At 37.5% G+C, this 16,038-nt stretch overlaps 1 protein-coding gene across 1 annotated transcript in view; it reads right to left on the bottom strand.

Annotated features, from left to right (window-relative positions):
* Window positions 1-16,038, bottom strand: part of KANSL1 (KAT8 regulatory NSL complex subunit 1) — a 203,598-nt gene that overhangs the window by 42,189 nt on the left and 145,371 nt on the right. Inside the window, exons 5-6 of the mRNA XM_014591831.2 lie at window positions 10,263-10,381; window positions 9,215-9,407 (exon numbers count right to left, since the gene is read on the bottom strand). Coding sequence (XP_014447317.1) covers window positions 9,215-9,407; window positions 10,263-10,381 — 312 coding nt within the window. The remainder of the gene's footprint in view (window positions 1-9,214; window positions 9,408-10,262; window positions 10,382-16,038) is intronic.

Genomic DNA, 16,038 nt, shown 5'->3' with positions numbered 1-16,038 from the left:
ACAAAAAACCCCCCAAAAAAAAAAAAAAAAAAAAAAAAAAAAAAAAAAAAAGGAAAAAAAATACAAAACATAAAAACAAAACCAACAATATGGGATGAGAGGACCTCAAAATGCAATGAAAGCTGCCCTACTCTATAAGAGAAAACTCTCCTTTCCTCTCCACCTGGCTTCCTTTACCTCGTTCCTCTCTTAAGGAATAGTGACCTTCTACAGCAGTCTCTTCTCTCCATCTCTCAGGGACACAGTTTCTAACCTACTGCTGGCAGGGAATTGCTCTACCTTCACTCCAACATTTCCCTCCATTAGAATGAAGTAGTGCTATCTCTGAGAGAAAAATAGTCTGCCGTTGTCTAGGCTTAGAGAAGAGCAGTTTTCTGCCATTCCCTGGAGAGGGGTCAGGGAAGCTGGGTTGGAGTGAAGAAAGTAGATAATAGACAGTTATACTTTAATGTGGGTGGTGGTGGTGGTTGTTGCTTTGGGGTAGGACAAAGAGAAAACAATAATGAAATATGTTCAAAATGGTGAAAATGAAAAAGCCTATAGTATACAAGTTTGTGTATCTACAAACATAGGTATATATGTGCAAAATCTAATTCTGTATTTTCATAATATAATATACTGATTTTATCACTCATAGATTTGCTGTTGCTGGAAAGCTACTAAAGGATGAATTCAGCAAGAAGCAAATGAACTCAGAAGAACCATGTAGGAATGAATAAAGAAGCAAGAGAAAGAATGACAGAGAAGTGTTGGATAACATAAGTGTGAACTTAAATTACTTTGAGAGAAATTTAGAAACAAGTAACTAAAATAATAAGGATAATTACAGATAAAGAGAAATAGTATTTTTAAAAGATCATTTTGAAGTCCTGTATTCCAAAAGTAACCAGAGATACTAACTGAATTTGGGATATATTAAAATAAAAAAATTTTTGAGAGGTTTTTGCTATAGTGCACATGCACTCGCCAGGAAGACAGAGCCAGAGAGATGGAGAGCGAGAAATCATTCTCCCCTGGGGCCATGCCGCAATTCCTTCTCCTCCATTCCCCCTTTCGGGATCTTGGGCACACACGCACACATGCCCGGCATGAGTTTAAGCCACTGGGTCCAGGACTCAAACTGCGGTTGACTACATGGAAGTTCAGCGACATAGCCATTACGCCAACTGCTGATCCCTTAAAGTGATTTTTATATTAAGGATATAAATCATAATATGTTTAACTAAATGACCAGAAATAAAATGTTTAATGAGAGGAAAAGAAAATTCAACTAATCCAGTAGATGGCAAGGCAATGAAAGGCAAGGCATCAACAAAATCTCAACAGCAGAAATGATTCCAAATGTAAGGAAGAGAAATGGATTCAACTCACCTCTTAAAAAAATACCTAAACAAATTGATCCAAAAGGGATGAGAAAAGCTATACTTAGCAAGGACTTACCAAAGTAAGGCAGTCAAAGTAAAAGCAGTAATAGAAATTAAGAAGGCAAACACATACTGATGAAAATAATAACCAAAGTGAAAATAATCATCATGAACCTGTAATATACCTACCCAAGCATCATGGAAATACATGGCTGTGTATTAATTTTTATTGGATTCTCTCTCTCTCTCTTTTTTTTAAGTGGGTGAGCAGCTTGAGTTTTCTATATATTCTAGATATCAATCCCTTTTCTAAGGAATAATTTGCATATATTTTCTCCCATTCCAAGGGTTGTCTTTTCACTTTAGTTACAGTTTCTCTTGTAAGGAGGAAAAGAAATTACTTGATGTAATCCCACTTGTCTTCAAATAGCACTGCCTATGCTTTAGGGGCCTTATTTTCTACCAGTAGTTTTGTGGTTAGAGGTTTTATATTTTAAGTTTCTGATCTATTTTGAGTTAAATTCTAGTTAGGGGTCCAATTTCATTTTTCTGCAGTTGGATATCCAATTCTTCCAACACCATTTTCCAAAGAGACTTTCTTATTTCAACTACATTACATTATCCTTTATCAAACATCAGTCAACTGCATGGTTTGGGATTTATTTCTGGATTTTCTATTCTATTTCATTGGTGTATGTATCTAGTTTTGTGTGAGTCCCAGACTGTTTTAATTATCACAGTTTTGTAGTGTACTTTTAAGTCAGGTAAAGAGATGCCTTCTAGTTCATTATTTTGATACAATATAGCCTTGGCGATACTAGGTCTTTTTTGATTCCAGATAAAGTTTATAACTGTTTTATTTCTTTGCAATATGTCTCAGGTAACTGGACTGAAATTGCATTAAATATGTAAATTAATTTGGGTAGGACTAACATTGTAATTACACTGCTGCTTCTAATCTAAGAGCATAGGATGCCCTTCCATTTTTTTTTTTAAAGTATCATACTCAATTTCTTTTTCAGTTTTTCATAGTTTTCCTTGTAAAGGTCTTTTATTTCTTTGGATAGATTCATTCATACGTATCTTATTTGATCTATAGCTAGTGTAAATGGGATTGCTTTCTTCAATTCTGTCTCAGTCTGTTCATTATTATATTAAAGAGCTATATGTTTTTGTAGATTGACTTTGTGTCCTGAAATTTTACTAAATTCATTTATCACTTCTGGGAGTTTTGCGAATTCCTTTTGATTTTCTAGGTATATAACCATATCATCTGCAAATACATACATATTCACATATAAATACGTATTTTGAAAATGATAAACTATAACAAGCTAACAAATTCACACAAGTAGAAAGCAGATAAAGTGATACAGAAGATTTAAGCACAATTAATAAGTTCCAAATATGGGTTGAGTTTAGAACCTTAAAGTCAACAGGATACGAATACATTCGCACAAACACAAAACCCTTTTTTTTTTTTTAAAGAAAATACAGACTAGTTACAAAAAACTGAACTAAAATATGTCTATTAACACAAAATTAAAAAAAAAAACCCAAACACACAACCCAATTATACATCAAAGCATTTATACAAATTTTAAAATAAATAATACTATGCTTTGTTCACGGATATGTATGTAATAAAAATACAAAAAAACTGAACCTGAACTGGGAGTACATATCAAATTTATGATAGTGGTAACCTCTGGGGAAGTAAAGAAGGTGACAGAAAATAGAAAGATGGAGCCAGGAGGTGGTCGAGTGGTGATGCAACTGGACCCACATCAGAGGTCCTGAGTTCACATCCTGGGACTTCCCTGAGCATTCAGGGTACATGTACATGCCTGTGATTCTGTGCATTTTCTTGTAAAATTCAGTTTTAGCAAGAACTACCCTCGCCCTACCCATAAATATCTGGTCACTCTGGCCTGTCTTGAGCAAGAATCCTGTTTGGTGGGTTTAGCCAGAATTCCTCCTAACCTATGATTTCCTCTTAGTAATTTTCCATCTATTCACCTCCACGGGGCTTCCTGGCTATCAATTCTGATTTGCTCATGCTATATTTGGGAGTTGAGCCCAATCTCTCTGCCCCACCGCAAACTCCCATCACAGCAGTTCTTACACAGATGCTACTCAATTTACAGTGGAGTTATGTCTTGATAAACCATAGTAAATTGATAACACAAACATAATAACTCAGCTTAGCCTACCATAATGTACTTGTAACATTTACAAAACCTCTAGTTGGCCAAAATAACCTAACACAAAGTATTTTATAATGAAGTCTTAGATATCCATGTAATTTATTAAATACTATGTACTGAATGTAAAACCCAAAATGGTTGTTGTTAGTATGGCTTCTGCTAAATGTACATCACTTCTGAACAATGTAAAGTAAAAAAAATCCTAGGATGAAGCATTGTATGTCGGGAACTGTCTGTACCAATAGAGAGTGCGCTACCCAGCCTTGAATGAAATCTATAAAATAAGACTTTAAAATTTTAAATTAATGCTTCTGGGGCTGGCCCTGTAGTATAGTGGTTGTGCTGTGCATTGGGAGCCAGATCCCAAATGGCCAACTAAAGTTCAAGTCTTGGCCCTGGTGACTTGGAAAACTTGCCAGATGCATGTGTGTATGTGTGTGTGTGTGTGCGCGTGCGCATATGTGTGTCTGTATGTGTGAGTACACATCTAAAATCCTTATGAGATGGAGAAATGGAGGAAAAAGTACTCTGGCAGGATTGTATCTTACCTGAGAGTGCTCTCTTTCACCAGCACATGTATAAACTGGTAATTAAGAAAAAAATGTGTAGTGATTAAAACCAGGAATGGAGAATATGCATGCCTCACTAAAATGAACTATTTAACGCTTTTCTAAAAGTGTAGTTAGACAAGGAAATAGAGTAAGTGCAAAAAGAGGTGTCAAACTATATACCAAAGTGAGAGAGCCTACGTGGAAAGTTAAGACTGAAAAAAGTTCAGAAAAGTATTCAATTCTAAAATATCTAAAAACCAGCAGTATTTAACTAACAGAAAATATAATGGAAGAAAAGAACTGATTTATACTAATTAAAAATGTCCAGAGGGCTGGTTGTGTTGTGTTCATTAAGAAAACCAGATTGAACATGGCCAATGACAGTTCAAATCCTGGCTCTGGCAGCTTGAAAAACATTTCCAGTACACATGTATGTGTGTCCAGGATCCGCACCCCACTGGTGAGCACATATGCCCTCTGGCAATTAAAATATACACACACACACACACGCACACACATGAAGAACACAGGAAACATGTAAGAACTGAATAAAGAAAAATTTCATGTTCCTTTAATGCTAAAGTAGTATCAATTCTCGTTAAGTAATTCCTATGAAAACTTCAATGCAATACTTACAGAGGAAGTCAATATCAAAGTAAGGCTATATTGACCATTTTCTATCAATCATGTAATATTAGTCCAAAACATTTAAAATTTTTTTCATTTGAGGACAACTTGCAATTATTTGCTTTTGATTTTACACTTGATAATTAGTATCTACCCTAACCCACTGTTAATATTTGGAAAGGTTTTTACAGATTAGACAATTCTATCTTAATCAAGTACATTCCAAAACTGACTGTGAAAGACCCACCAAAGAGAAGAAATCAAATATGAAAACTTCTAATCTGATTACTATCTCAGTCTTTTCAAAATGTATTTTAAGTTTTTTTACATATATATACATACATACATATACATAGTATAATATATACATATATATAAAAACGTATATACATACACAAAATGTATATATATAAAACCTTCATATAAGTTTAGAGGTTATTGCTCAAGGCACAGATTTATTTCTGAGTACTCATTTAGTAGCTTTATTTCCAAAAGCAGTACAATTTTTCACAATGTACTTCTGTTCCCTTCCAAGTCTGACTAGTCTTAAAACATTGAGCCTCGAAAGTCTACTGTAACTAAAGTTCAAGTCTTGGCCCTGGTGACTTGGAAAACTTGCCAGATGCATGTGTGTATGTGTGTGTGTGTGTGCGCGTGCGCATATGTGTGTCTGTATGTGTGAGTACACATCTAAAATCCTTATGAGATGGAGAAATGGAGGAAAAAGTACTCTGGCAGGATTGTATCTTACCTGAGAGTGCTCTCTTTCACCAGCACATGTATAAACTGGTAATTAAGAAAAAAATGTGTAGTGATTAAAACCAGGAATGGAGAATATGCATGCCTCACTAAAATGAACTATTTAACGCTTTTCTAAAAGTGTAGTTAGACAAGGAAATAGAGTAAGTGCAAAAAGAGGTGTCAAACTATATACCAAAGTGAGAGAGCCTACGTGGAAAGTTAAGACTGAAAAAAGTTCAGAAAAGTATTCAATTCTAAAATATCTAAAAACCAGCAGTATTTAACTAACAGAAAATATAATGGAAGAAAAGAACTGATTTATACTAATTAAAAATGTCCAGAGGGCTGGTTGTGTTGTGTTCATTAAGAAAACCAGATTGAACATGGCCAATGACAGTTCAAATCCTGGCTCTGGCAGCTTGAAAAACATTTCCAGTACACATGTATGTGTGTCCAGGATCCGCACCCCACTGGTGAGCACATATGCCCTCTGGCAATTAAAATATACACACACACACACACGCACACACATGAAGAACACAGGAAACATGTAAGAACTGAATAAAGAAAAATTTCATGTTCCTTTAATGCTAAAGTAGTATCAATTCTCGTTAAGTAATTCCTATGAAAACTTCAATGCAATACTTACAGAGGAAGTCAATATCAAAGTAAGGCTATATTGACCATTTTCTATCAATCATGTAATATTAGTCCAAAACATTTAAAATTTTTTTCATTTGAGGACAACTTGCAATTATTTGCTTTTGATTTTACACTTGATAATTAGTATCTACCCTAACCCACTGTTAATATTTGGAAAGGTTTTTACAGATTAGACAATTCTATCTTAATCAAGTACATTCCAAAACTGACTGTGAAAGACCCACCAAAGAGAAGAAATCAAATATGAAAACTTCTAATCTGATTACTATCTCAGTCTTTTCAAAATGTATTTTAAGTTTTTTTACATATATATACATACATACATATACATAGTATAATATATACATATATATAAAAACGTATATACATACACAAAATGTATATATATAAAACCTTCATATAAGTTTAGAGGTTATTGCTCAAGGCACAGATTTATTTCTGAGTACTCATTTAGTAGCTTTATTTCCAAAAGCAGTACAATTTTTCACAATGTACTTCTGTTCCCTTCCAAGTCTGACTAGTCTTAAAACATTGAGCCTCGAAAGTCTACTGTACTGTCAACAAATAACATATTCCCTTTGATATAAAAATATGGTTATGTATTGCTTAATAACAGGAATATGGGGACCAGCAGTTGGCATAATGGCTATGTCGCTGGACTCCCATGTAGTAGACTGTGGCATGACTTAAACTCATGCCGGGCGCGTGTGCGTGCGTGCCCAGGATCCCGAGAGGAGAATGAATGAGAAGGGATTGAGGCATGGCCATCCCCCCTGGGAGGTGATTTCTCGCTTTCTGTCTCTCTGTCTTTCTGGCGAGCATATGCACCCTATAGCAAAAACCTCTAAAGAAAAAGAAAAAAAATAACAGGAATATGTTCTGAGAAATGAGTTGTTTGGACATTGTCATTGTGTAAACATCATATAGTGTACTTAGATGGTATAACCTACTATGCATCCAGGCTGTAAGACAGAGTCAATAAAAACCCTAGGGAAACACTGTCACATGTGGTCTCTCACTGACCAAAACTTTGCTATAGGGCACACACCTGCATATTTTAAAAATGTCCACTTGGGTTTCATTCTGCTTTATGAGTCACTCTCCCCATCTTTCATACCTCTGAGCCTTAGAATATCTTAAGGTCTACTCCCTTCACCTCTTTTTCATTTATTAGACAGGGTCTTGCCATATCACCATCTTTTTACCTTGGTCTCCAAAGAATTAGGGACTATAAGCAGAAATCACTGCACCAGGCTTTAAAAGGTGGACTCTATCCCAGACGTCTCCTGTGGCCTCAGCCTCCTGACTGGTAGTGCCTATTAGGAAAGGGTGGGTCCCTATACACTTAATCTGAGTCCCCCAGCACTCTTCCCATCTGCTGTATTTTTCTCACCAGGATTTAACACTATAGGACATACTATATAGTTCATTTACTGATATATTTTTGTCATTATGAATTAAAATTATTTCATAAAGGTATGGATTTTTGTCTATTTTTGTGCCCCAAATTGAACTAGCTCACTGAAGAAGCTGAAGAAATATTTGTTGAATGAGTAAATGAACAAAAACAAAAGCATTAACAGTAACAGCCACCTAGTATTAGAAACTTATGAGCCAGATACCCTGATAAACAAGTTAAACAAACATTTCACTTAATCCTCAAGCAAGCCAATGAGATTATGATAAACTGGAGAGAAGTGATAGGTTGGGAGTATTTCACATAGGCCAAATCATAAAACTAAGTGGCAATGCCATGATTTAAATAGGAGTTTGTAGGAGCTAGTGAATGATGCAGCAGTTATGTTGCTGGAATCCCACATGGCCAACCGTGGCTCAAGTCCCAGACCTGATGGTCTGAAAATCACGCCAGATGCATTGTGTTACACATATACCCAAGATCACAGGAAGAGATTTTGGTGTGGCCATCCCTTCTGGGGGTGGGGGTGATTTCTCCCTCTCCCTGTTCCTGTCTCTCCCTCTTTATCCAGCGAGCGCACGTACCCTAAGGCAAACACTCTTTAAAAAAAAGTATGAGTTTGTCATCTTCAAAGTTAATGCTGTTAACCACTGTGTGGAATTAAGTTTACTGGAGCATTTTATTAGTTTTAGAATAAAGCCAACTCTAGTACTTTAAGAGTTAGAAGCAAAAGTTACCTGCATGCAAGATAGCAGTTAGCATTATGGCTATGTCGCTGGACTCCCACATAGCTGACTGCAGTTCGAGTCCTGGATCCGGTAGCTTAAAACCCATACCGGGCACATGTGTGTGCATGTCCAAGATCCCAAGAGGAGAATGGAGAAGAGATTGCGGCATGGCCATCCCCCCTGGGGGATGATTTCTCGCTCTCTGTCTCTGTCTGGCGAGCTTACGTGCCCTATAGCAAAAACCTTCCCCCTCCCCAAAAAAGTTCCCTGCACATGTGAATTAATCTCTATTTTCTTTATGAGGATCATCTGTTTAGCCAACAACTTAGAAATTTTAATAGACTTTTAAATGTTTACATATTTCCTCCATGAGAAAGAAAGATAAGACAGGCAGCTCTGACAGGGTCTTCATGCAGCAATCCACCCCAGGATCAGCTGGTCCAGATAACAGACACACATGTGCACCCAGCATGCTCAGGGAGATCCTGGGACACGAACAGGACCTTTTCTACATGAGCCCAGGTGCGTTATCACTGTACCACCATCCAGTCCCAAGAGGTTTTTTTATAAGGCAAAGCATTCTTGCCATTTTTAGTGACAATAGCACAAGCATTCAATCTCTCGTTTCTATTAAAAAGCACAAGCCAGATATTTCCAAACCTGGCTTAAAAGTCACCTAGGAGCTTAGTGCTATGTGAAAATACATTTCCAGAAGCAACTCCAGAGTAATTGAACCCAAATCTTTAGAAAATAGGGCCTAGGAATCTAGTATTTTTTAAAAGCAACACAGGAAACTTTGGTGGTTAGCCAAGTTTGAAAAACACGAGTTAAAAAGACCAATGTTGGAAAGAGACTAATCACTCTCTCTGAGCATTTGACTCACTGTTTGACAATGACCAAGTCTCAGGGTACTGACCTTCCTGGAAAGAGGAACGATGCCGCTGGGTCGAACAAGCCTCCGTTTCTTACAGCTTAGTACAGGACGTGTCCGGGCTGCCACACAGGTGCCATCAGATGAAGAAACTAGATTCAGTCGTTGCTTTTTATGTAACTGTTCCTCAGCATCAGAGCTGTCACCAGGAATGTGGTCTGCCAAGACGGGCTGAAGACTACACAAGGAAAAGGAAGAGTATTCACTTCTTAGAGAATCCAAGGAAACAAAGTCTCTAATACTTGTTCAATCTTCTATACCTGAAAAGGTTCAGATGCAAACAAGCATTCTAGAACAAAACTAGGTCATCTTCTTGATAATGTCTGCTAATCTAAGTATGTATATACTATGTCTACACTTGTAAGGCTTTTCATACACACTAACTCCATCATGTCCAAAAAATATAAAAGTCAGTAAATGAACTCAAGTTCTATTGATGAAGTTCTCTTCAACACCACAAACATGGGTAAAGTCTAGAAGATTATGATTGGTTAAAAAAAAAGTCAATTTTGCAAATATCAACGAGCTGTCTTTGAATCAGTTCTGTGAAACTTGATTAGGAAGTGCACATACCGTTTATTTGAACAGTGATTCCTTCAGTCTTCATATAGATTTATAAAAAAGACTTTGGAGATCTAATCTATTCTAGGGGAGAGTTTATGTAAACACTTCTAAGGAAGTCCTCTAAGACAAAGACCAATGATAAGGATGTACAATAATTATAGGACTTTTTATTTTTCTCCATGCCCAGTCCATTTTAGGCCATAGTAGGTAAAATAGAAATACATGAGGAGATTAATTAAAATACACTTGTTCCAGCAGTAGGAGTGCAAAATATTACTGGGTCACTGGGAAAGTCACGACACATCTTTGCACAGAGAAATACATCATGACTTCCCTAATATCAAGTGATAAGGTTTCTACTTCTTTAAAACAGGGTCGGTCCTAGCTAGAGATAGCGAAGAGCAAGCTCCAAACTTCTCACACTTTTTACAAATTTATTAAGTATAAGAAAGAGAGGAATAAAACTTACGTGTTAATGACTCCATTGACAGGTCTCAGGGCTCCACATGATTTGGTAGACAACGACTCTGAAATATGGCCAACAATAGGGGCACCATGGTTTTCCAGTGGATGAGAAACAGACTCAATCTGAATAAAGAGAAAAAAATTAAGTATACATCAACATTTACTCAGTAAAGGAAGGAGCTGGAAAAGGAGCACCATTTCATTTATATGAAGCTCCTAAAATTTCTGATGACGAATGGGGGAAAAAAATCTTATTTGACCAAGGGAAAAGATAACAATTAAGATAATTAGCTTCTACTTTAGGGAAAGGAAGACTAGGAACCCAAATATTTTATCGGACTAAAAGTATTAAGTAACTCTTGTAATAATTCTATGGACAAAGTAAGACCAATCTTTAATTAAGAGCTAAGGAGAATATACTAACATCAGTAGTAAAGACAACTAAAGAAATTTAAATGAAGTTTTTTAGTAACTGCTAAATGCAACAGTGTATTCTAAGAACTTATTTCTCAAAAACTATACTTTGTTTAAAAGTATCTATATATACTTTAAAAAAAAAAATTTTAGTTAACTTTGTTTTAATTCGACCAGAGAGGGACAGAGTGAGTGAGAGAGTGAGAGTGAGAGAGAGAGAGAGAGAGAGAGAAAGTGAGAAAGCAAGCTGCCAGATCCAGGACTCGAACCGTGGTCAGCCATGTGGGAGTCCAGCGCCCTTAACCACCACACCACCTGTCATCCCTGTATATACACTCTTTACTGTGATAGAAAACAAAATTAGTATAGCTGCTGTTAGCTAATGCCAACCTGAATCTTAAATTCTTTTGATTTTCTACTTCTTTGTCATAACCATAATGTTTGTTTCATCCTTTTTAAGTTCTCCCTTAGTAGTAAGTCCTCAGTAGCATTCAGGAAGGTACTTGGGGTTACCTGTTGTTTTTTATTTCCAGTGTAAAAATACCTCCTAAGTGTGAAGAAATTTTTAGAATAGTATGATAACAAGTTTTGTCTTGTTTTTATTTATGTATGTACATTTCTAGTCACAACAACTTCATTAAAAATATCTTTTCTTTTTTTGAGAGGTTTTTGCTGTAGGGCGCATGCGCTCGCCAGAAAGGCAGAGAGACAGAGAGAGAGAAAGCAAGAAATCATCCCCCAGGGGGGATGGCCACGCCTCAATCTCTTCTCCTCCATTCTCCTCTCGGGATCTTGGGCACACACACGCACCCAGCGTGAGTTTTAAGCCACTGGGTCCAGGATGCGAACTGCGGTCGACTACATGGGAGTCCAGCAACACAGCCATTACGCTAACTGCTGGCCCACCATAAAAGATATTTTTGATGACATTGTTGTGACTAGAAATGTACATACATAGATAAAAAAACAAGAAAAAACATGTTAACATACTATTCTAAAAATTTCTTCACACTTAGGAGGTATTTTTACACTGGAAAAACAAAAAACAAAAAACAAAAACAGGTAACCCCAAGTACGTTCCTAAATGCTACTGAGGATTTACTACTTAGGGAGAACCTAAAAAAGATGAAACAAACATTATGGTTATGACAAAGAAGTAGAAAATCAAAAGAATTTAAGATTCAGGTTGGCATTAGCTAACAGCAGCTATACGACTTCAGGCATTTTACAGCTTTTCTAGATTCTAGAAGTTCTGGTTTATGTGAAGAAGTTTCCTTTTAACATAAAAATGCTGATTATGAATTTTTTGCATTTCTGTCAATTTTACATTTAAAATACAGGTTTAACCATTAAATTATGGCAATAATCTAATTTACATGTCTACATGTTCTACAGTGTACCACTATGTTTAAGAAATGGTTTAATTTTCAATCTGGAAGGTAGCTATACCACTAAATCACCAATGCACATGTCATTGCCTGTTTAAGATCTTTTGGGGGAAAAGAATTATGAGGTATTTAACTATAAGGACACCTGTCAAAACAAAATGCTGATATTTTTAAAGAAAACCTCACTTCAAAACAATTTTTCTTATAGAAAGTAAAGAAAAATAGGGGCCGGGAGGTGGCATGGGGGTTAGGGTGCTGGACTCCAACATGGCCGACCACGGTTCAAGTCCCGGACCTGGCTGCTTACTTTCTCACTTTCCCCTACTCTCTCTCACTTTCTAGTCAAATAATAATAATAATAATAATAATAAATTAATTAAATAATCCTTAAAAAATCAAATCTTAAAGAAAAATAAAACTGCCAATAATCTCATTATGCATAGCAACTGCAGAAAATATGTCTTGTTTTTCAAGTCTATAGGTGTATACAGATACCAAAATCTATAGATGCTCGAAGTCACTTACATGGTGTGAGGTATTTTTTACATAACCTAAGTATAACCTCCTGTCTACTTTTAAATCTTCTCTAGGCTACGTAACTATGTAACACAATGTAAATGTTATATAAGTAAGTGTTAGGTTGCACTGTTGAGAAAGTAACCAGGAAAAAAATACCTCCATATGTTAAGTTCAGAGGCAACCATTACAGTACATAAAAAACATCGGCATTGATGAAACATTTCTGATCTGCAACTGGATCAAATCTGCAGATGTGGAACCTAGATACAGTCAACAGACGATACTAGGTCATTGAAAAGTCATGACAGATTTTTCTATGCAAAAATGAATCATGACTTTCCTGACGACCCTATATATACACACACACACACACACATACATACATATATATATGTATGTATGTATGTATTTTTTGAGGGGAAGAGGTTTTTGCTATAGGGTGCGTGTGAATGCCAGAAAGACAGAGAGAGACAGAGAAACAGAAAGCGAGAAATCACCCCCCCCCCGGGATGGCCACACGGCAATCCCTTCTCCATTCTCCTTTGGGAATCTTGGGCACACACGCATATACGCCCGACATGAGTTTAAGCCACCGGATCCAGGACTCGAAGTGTGGTTGACTACATGGGAGTCCAGCGACATAGCCACTATGCTAACTGCTGGTACCTGACCCAATATATTTAAAGAGAGTTTTAAAAAATTTGCCAGAGGCATGTGTGCTAGCCAGAGAGAGAAAGCAGCCACAGCCCCCGCAATGGGGGCATACTTATGCAGCAATCTCTTTTCCTTCATCTCTCTATCCTATTAGGATTTTGGGTGCAAATGCTCATGTGCATGGCATGTTTCAAGCCACTGGTGCCAGGATTTAAATCTCGGTTGTCATCTGAGATCTGGCTCCTAATGTACCAAATTTAACCACTGTGCTAGGGGGGCAGTATTTGACCAGGCATTTAAATGCCATTAATCTGTGTAAGTTTTATTAATTTTCTGTGAAGTAGCTAAACTTTCCTGGGGTGATTCAGCTCCGAAATAAAAATCAAAGTCAGCAGAGAAAATATTTAGCACAGAAACATTGCCAAGAATACTGAAGCACACGAGGATTCAGAACGCAAACAGAAGAGAGGGAGTGTGCCTGGATTCGAGTATCACACAAAGCAGCACTGGATTCTCAGAAACGATCTGCTTAGAGGCCTTGGGGCAATCTGTAATCAAGCCAAGATCCCCAAACAGGGTATTAAGACCAGCAGGTTCACCTATTCTTAAAGGCAAAGAGCTAAGAATATAAATCCCAATCATCGTGTTAGTTCCATCTGGAAAAAGAAAAACAACTCACAAACACATGTAACTTCACTTAGATATCCTTAAACGGACTCACAACTACCTTAAAACAAAGGAACACGCCCTACCCTATGTTCTGAAAGACTGTCCAAAGAGGGTAGAGAAACCTTAACACACATTTCATAAATGTGAAATCCACTGTGACCAGCAGATGGCATAATGTTTATATCACTGGACCCCCCCCCCCAGAGCTGACCATAGTTCAAGTCCTGAACCCAGTGACTTAAAACTCGTACCAGGCACATGCGTGTATGTACCCAAGATCCCAAGAGAAGAATGGAGAAGGGACTGTGGTGTTTCATTCCCCTGGGGGAGTGATTTCCCAATTTCTGTGTCTGTCTCTCTCTCTCTAGCAAGTGCACATGCCCTACAGCAAAAAAAATCTCTCAAAACAAAATAAAGTAATAGTTAAATCCTCATACTAATTTAATTTTGATAATTAGTACTTGAATAGTATGAACAGAAGACTAAAGCATGACTCAGATATTGGTCATCCAATGGGAAACTATCAAAAGAATGAAAGAATTTAAGGTTCTCTCATCTAGAGAAAAATGTTATCATAGAAGCTTCTATTTGAATTTTATTTGATTTTGAGGTTACTATGAGGATTTATGCATTCCATATCAGAATCAGAATAAGTGAAAAAAGAGAAGAAAAGCTAAAAAGGTAGACAGAGGACTTCCCTAATTCCCTTCTCTCCATAAAGGCCCCAAGGGATTACCTTTCAGAGCAATCTTACAATTAGAGGTAGCGAGTAAGGTTGCCGAACTGATTTTTTTCCTGACTGAAATTGCCAGGTGTACCACATGAAACTATTACTATAGCAATGAGATTTAAACTTGTTATTCTATAAAATAGGCATCTGTCTAATTCAAGACTCCATACCCTCAGCCAGAACAACTGAGTATAACCAAGAGTCCTTCTAGAAAAGCTAGATTATGAGGTTTCATGGCTGTACATTTTTCTGGGGCCAAAGGGACAATGTCTACTATTAGATCACTGGGAAAGTCATGACATATTTTTCTATGCAAAAATGCGTCATGACTTTCCCAACAGCTCAACAATTATGTTTTACCAAGATGCAGAGGAAGGGGTAAAAACAAAGAGACATGCACATAAAGTGAACAATAAAATTAAACCCTACCTGCAAAATACATGTGCATCTTTTTTTTTTTTGGAGAGATTTTTGCTATAGGGCACGTGCGCTCGCCAGACAGACAGAGACATAGAGACAGAAAGCGAGAAATCACCCTCCAGGGGGGATGGTCACGCCGCAACCCCTTCTCCATTCTCCTCTCGGGATCTTGGGCACGCACGCACACGTGCCCGGCATGAGTTTTAAGCCACCAGGTCTGGGATGTGAACCGCGGTTGACTATGTGGGAGTCCAGCGATATAGCCATTACACTAACTGCTGGTTCCCAATAAATGTGCATCTTTACTTTAGAAATTCAATTAATTCCATATCGCATCTACTTGAAATACCATTTTTTTCTTTGAAGAGGTTTTTGCTATAGAGCGCATACGCTCATCAGACAGAGAGAGACAGAGAGACAGAAAGCGAGAAATCGCCCTCCGAGGGGATGGCCACGCTGCAATCCCTTCTCGTCCATTCTCCTCTCGGGATCTTGGGCACGCACGCACACGTGCCCGGCATGAGTTTTAAGCCACCGGATCCGGGATGCGAACCGCAGTCAACTACATGGGAGTCCAGTGACACAGACATTACGATAACTGCTGGTTCCTTGAAATACCATTTTTATATGTATCACATTTGATTGGCTAGAAAATTTTAGTTTGGTTCTGATTAGTTATTTCCTATGAACATGATGGGGGGAAAAAGGCTGGGTGAAAGGAATTCAACTTTCATTCCTGATTCAAAAATAAATTAGCTTTTGGGAACCAGCAGTTAGCGTAATGGCTATGTCGCTGGACTCCCACGTAGTTGACCGTGGTTCGTGTCCCGGACCCGGTGGCTTAAAACTCACTCCGGGCACATGTGCGTGCGTGCCCAAGATCCCGAGAGGAGAATGGAGGAGAAGGGATTGCGGCGTGACCATCCCCCCTGGGGGGTGATTTCTCGCTTTCTGTCTCTATGTCTCTCTCTGTCTGTCTGGCAAGC

Source organism: Tupaia chinensis, unplaced genomic scaffold (genome assembly GCF_000334495.1).
Source record: "Tupaia chinensis unplaced genomic scaffold, TupChi_1.0 Scaffold000624_1, whole genome shotgun sequence".
Taxonomy (NCBI): Eukaryota; Metazoa; Chordata; class Mammalia; order Scandentia; family Tupaiidae; genus Tupaia; species Tupaia belangeri.
This window is presented reverse-complemented; position numbering and strand designations above follow the sequence as displayed.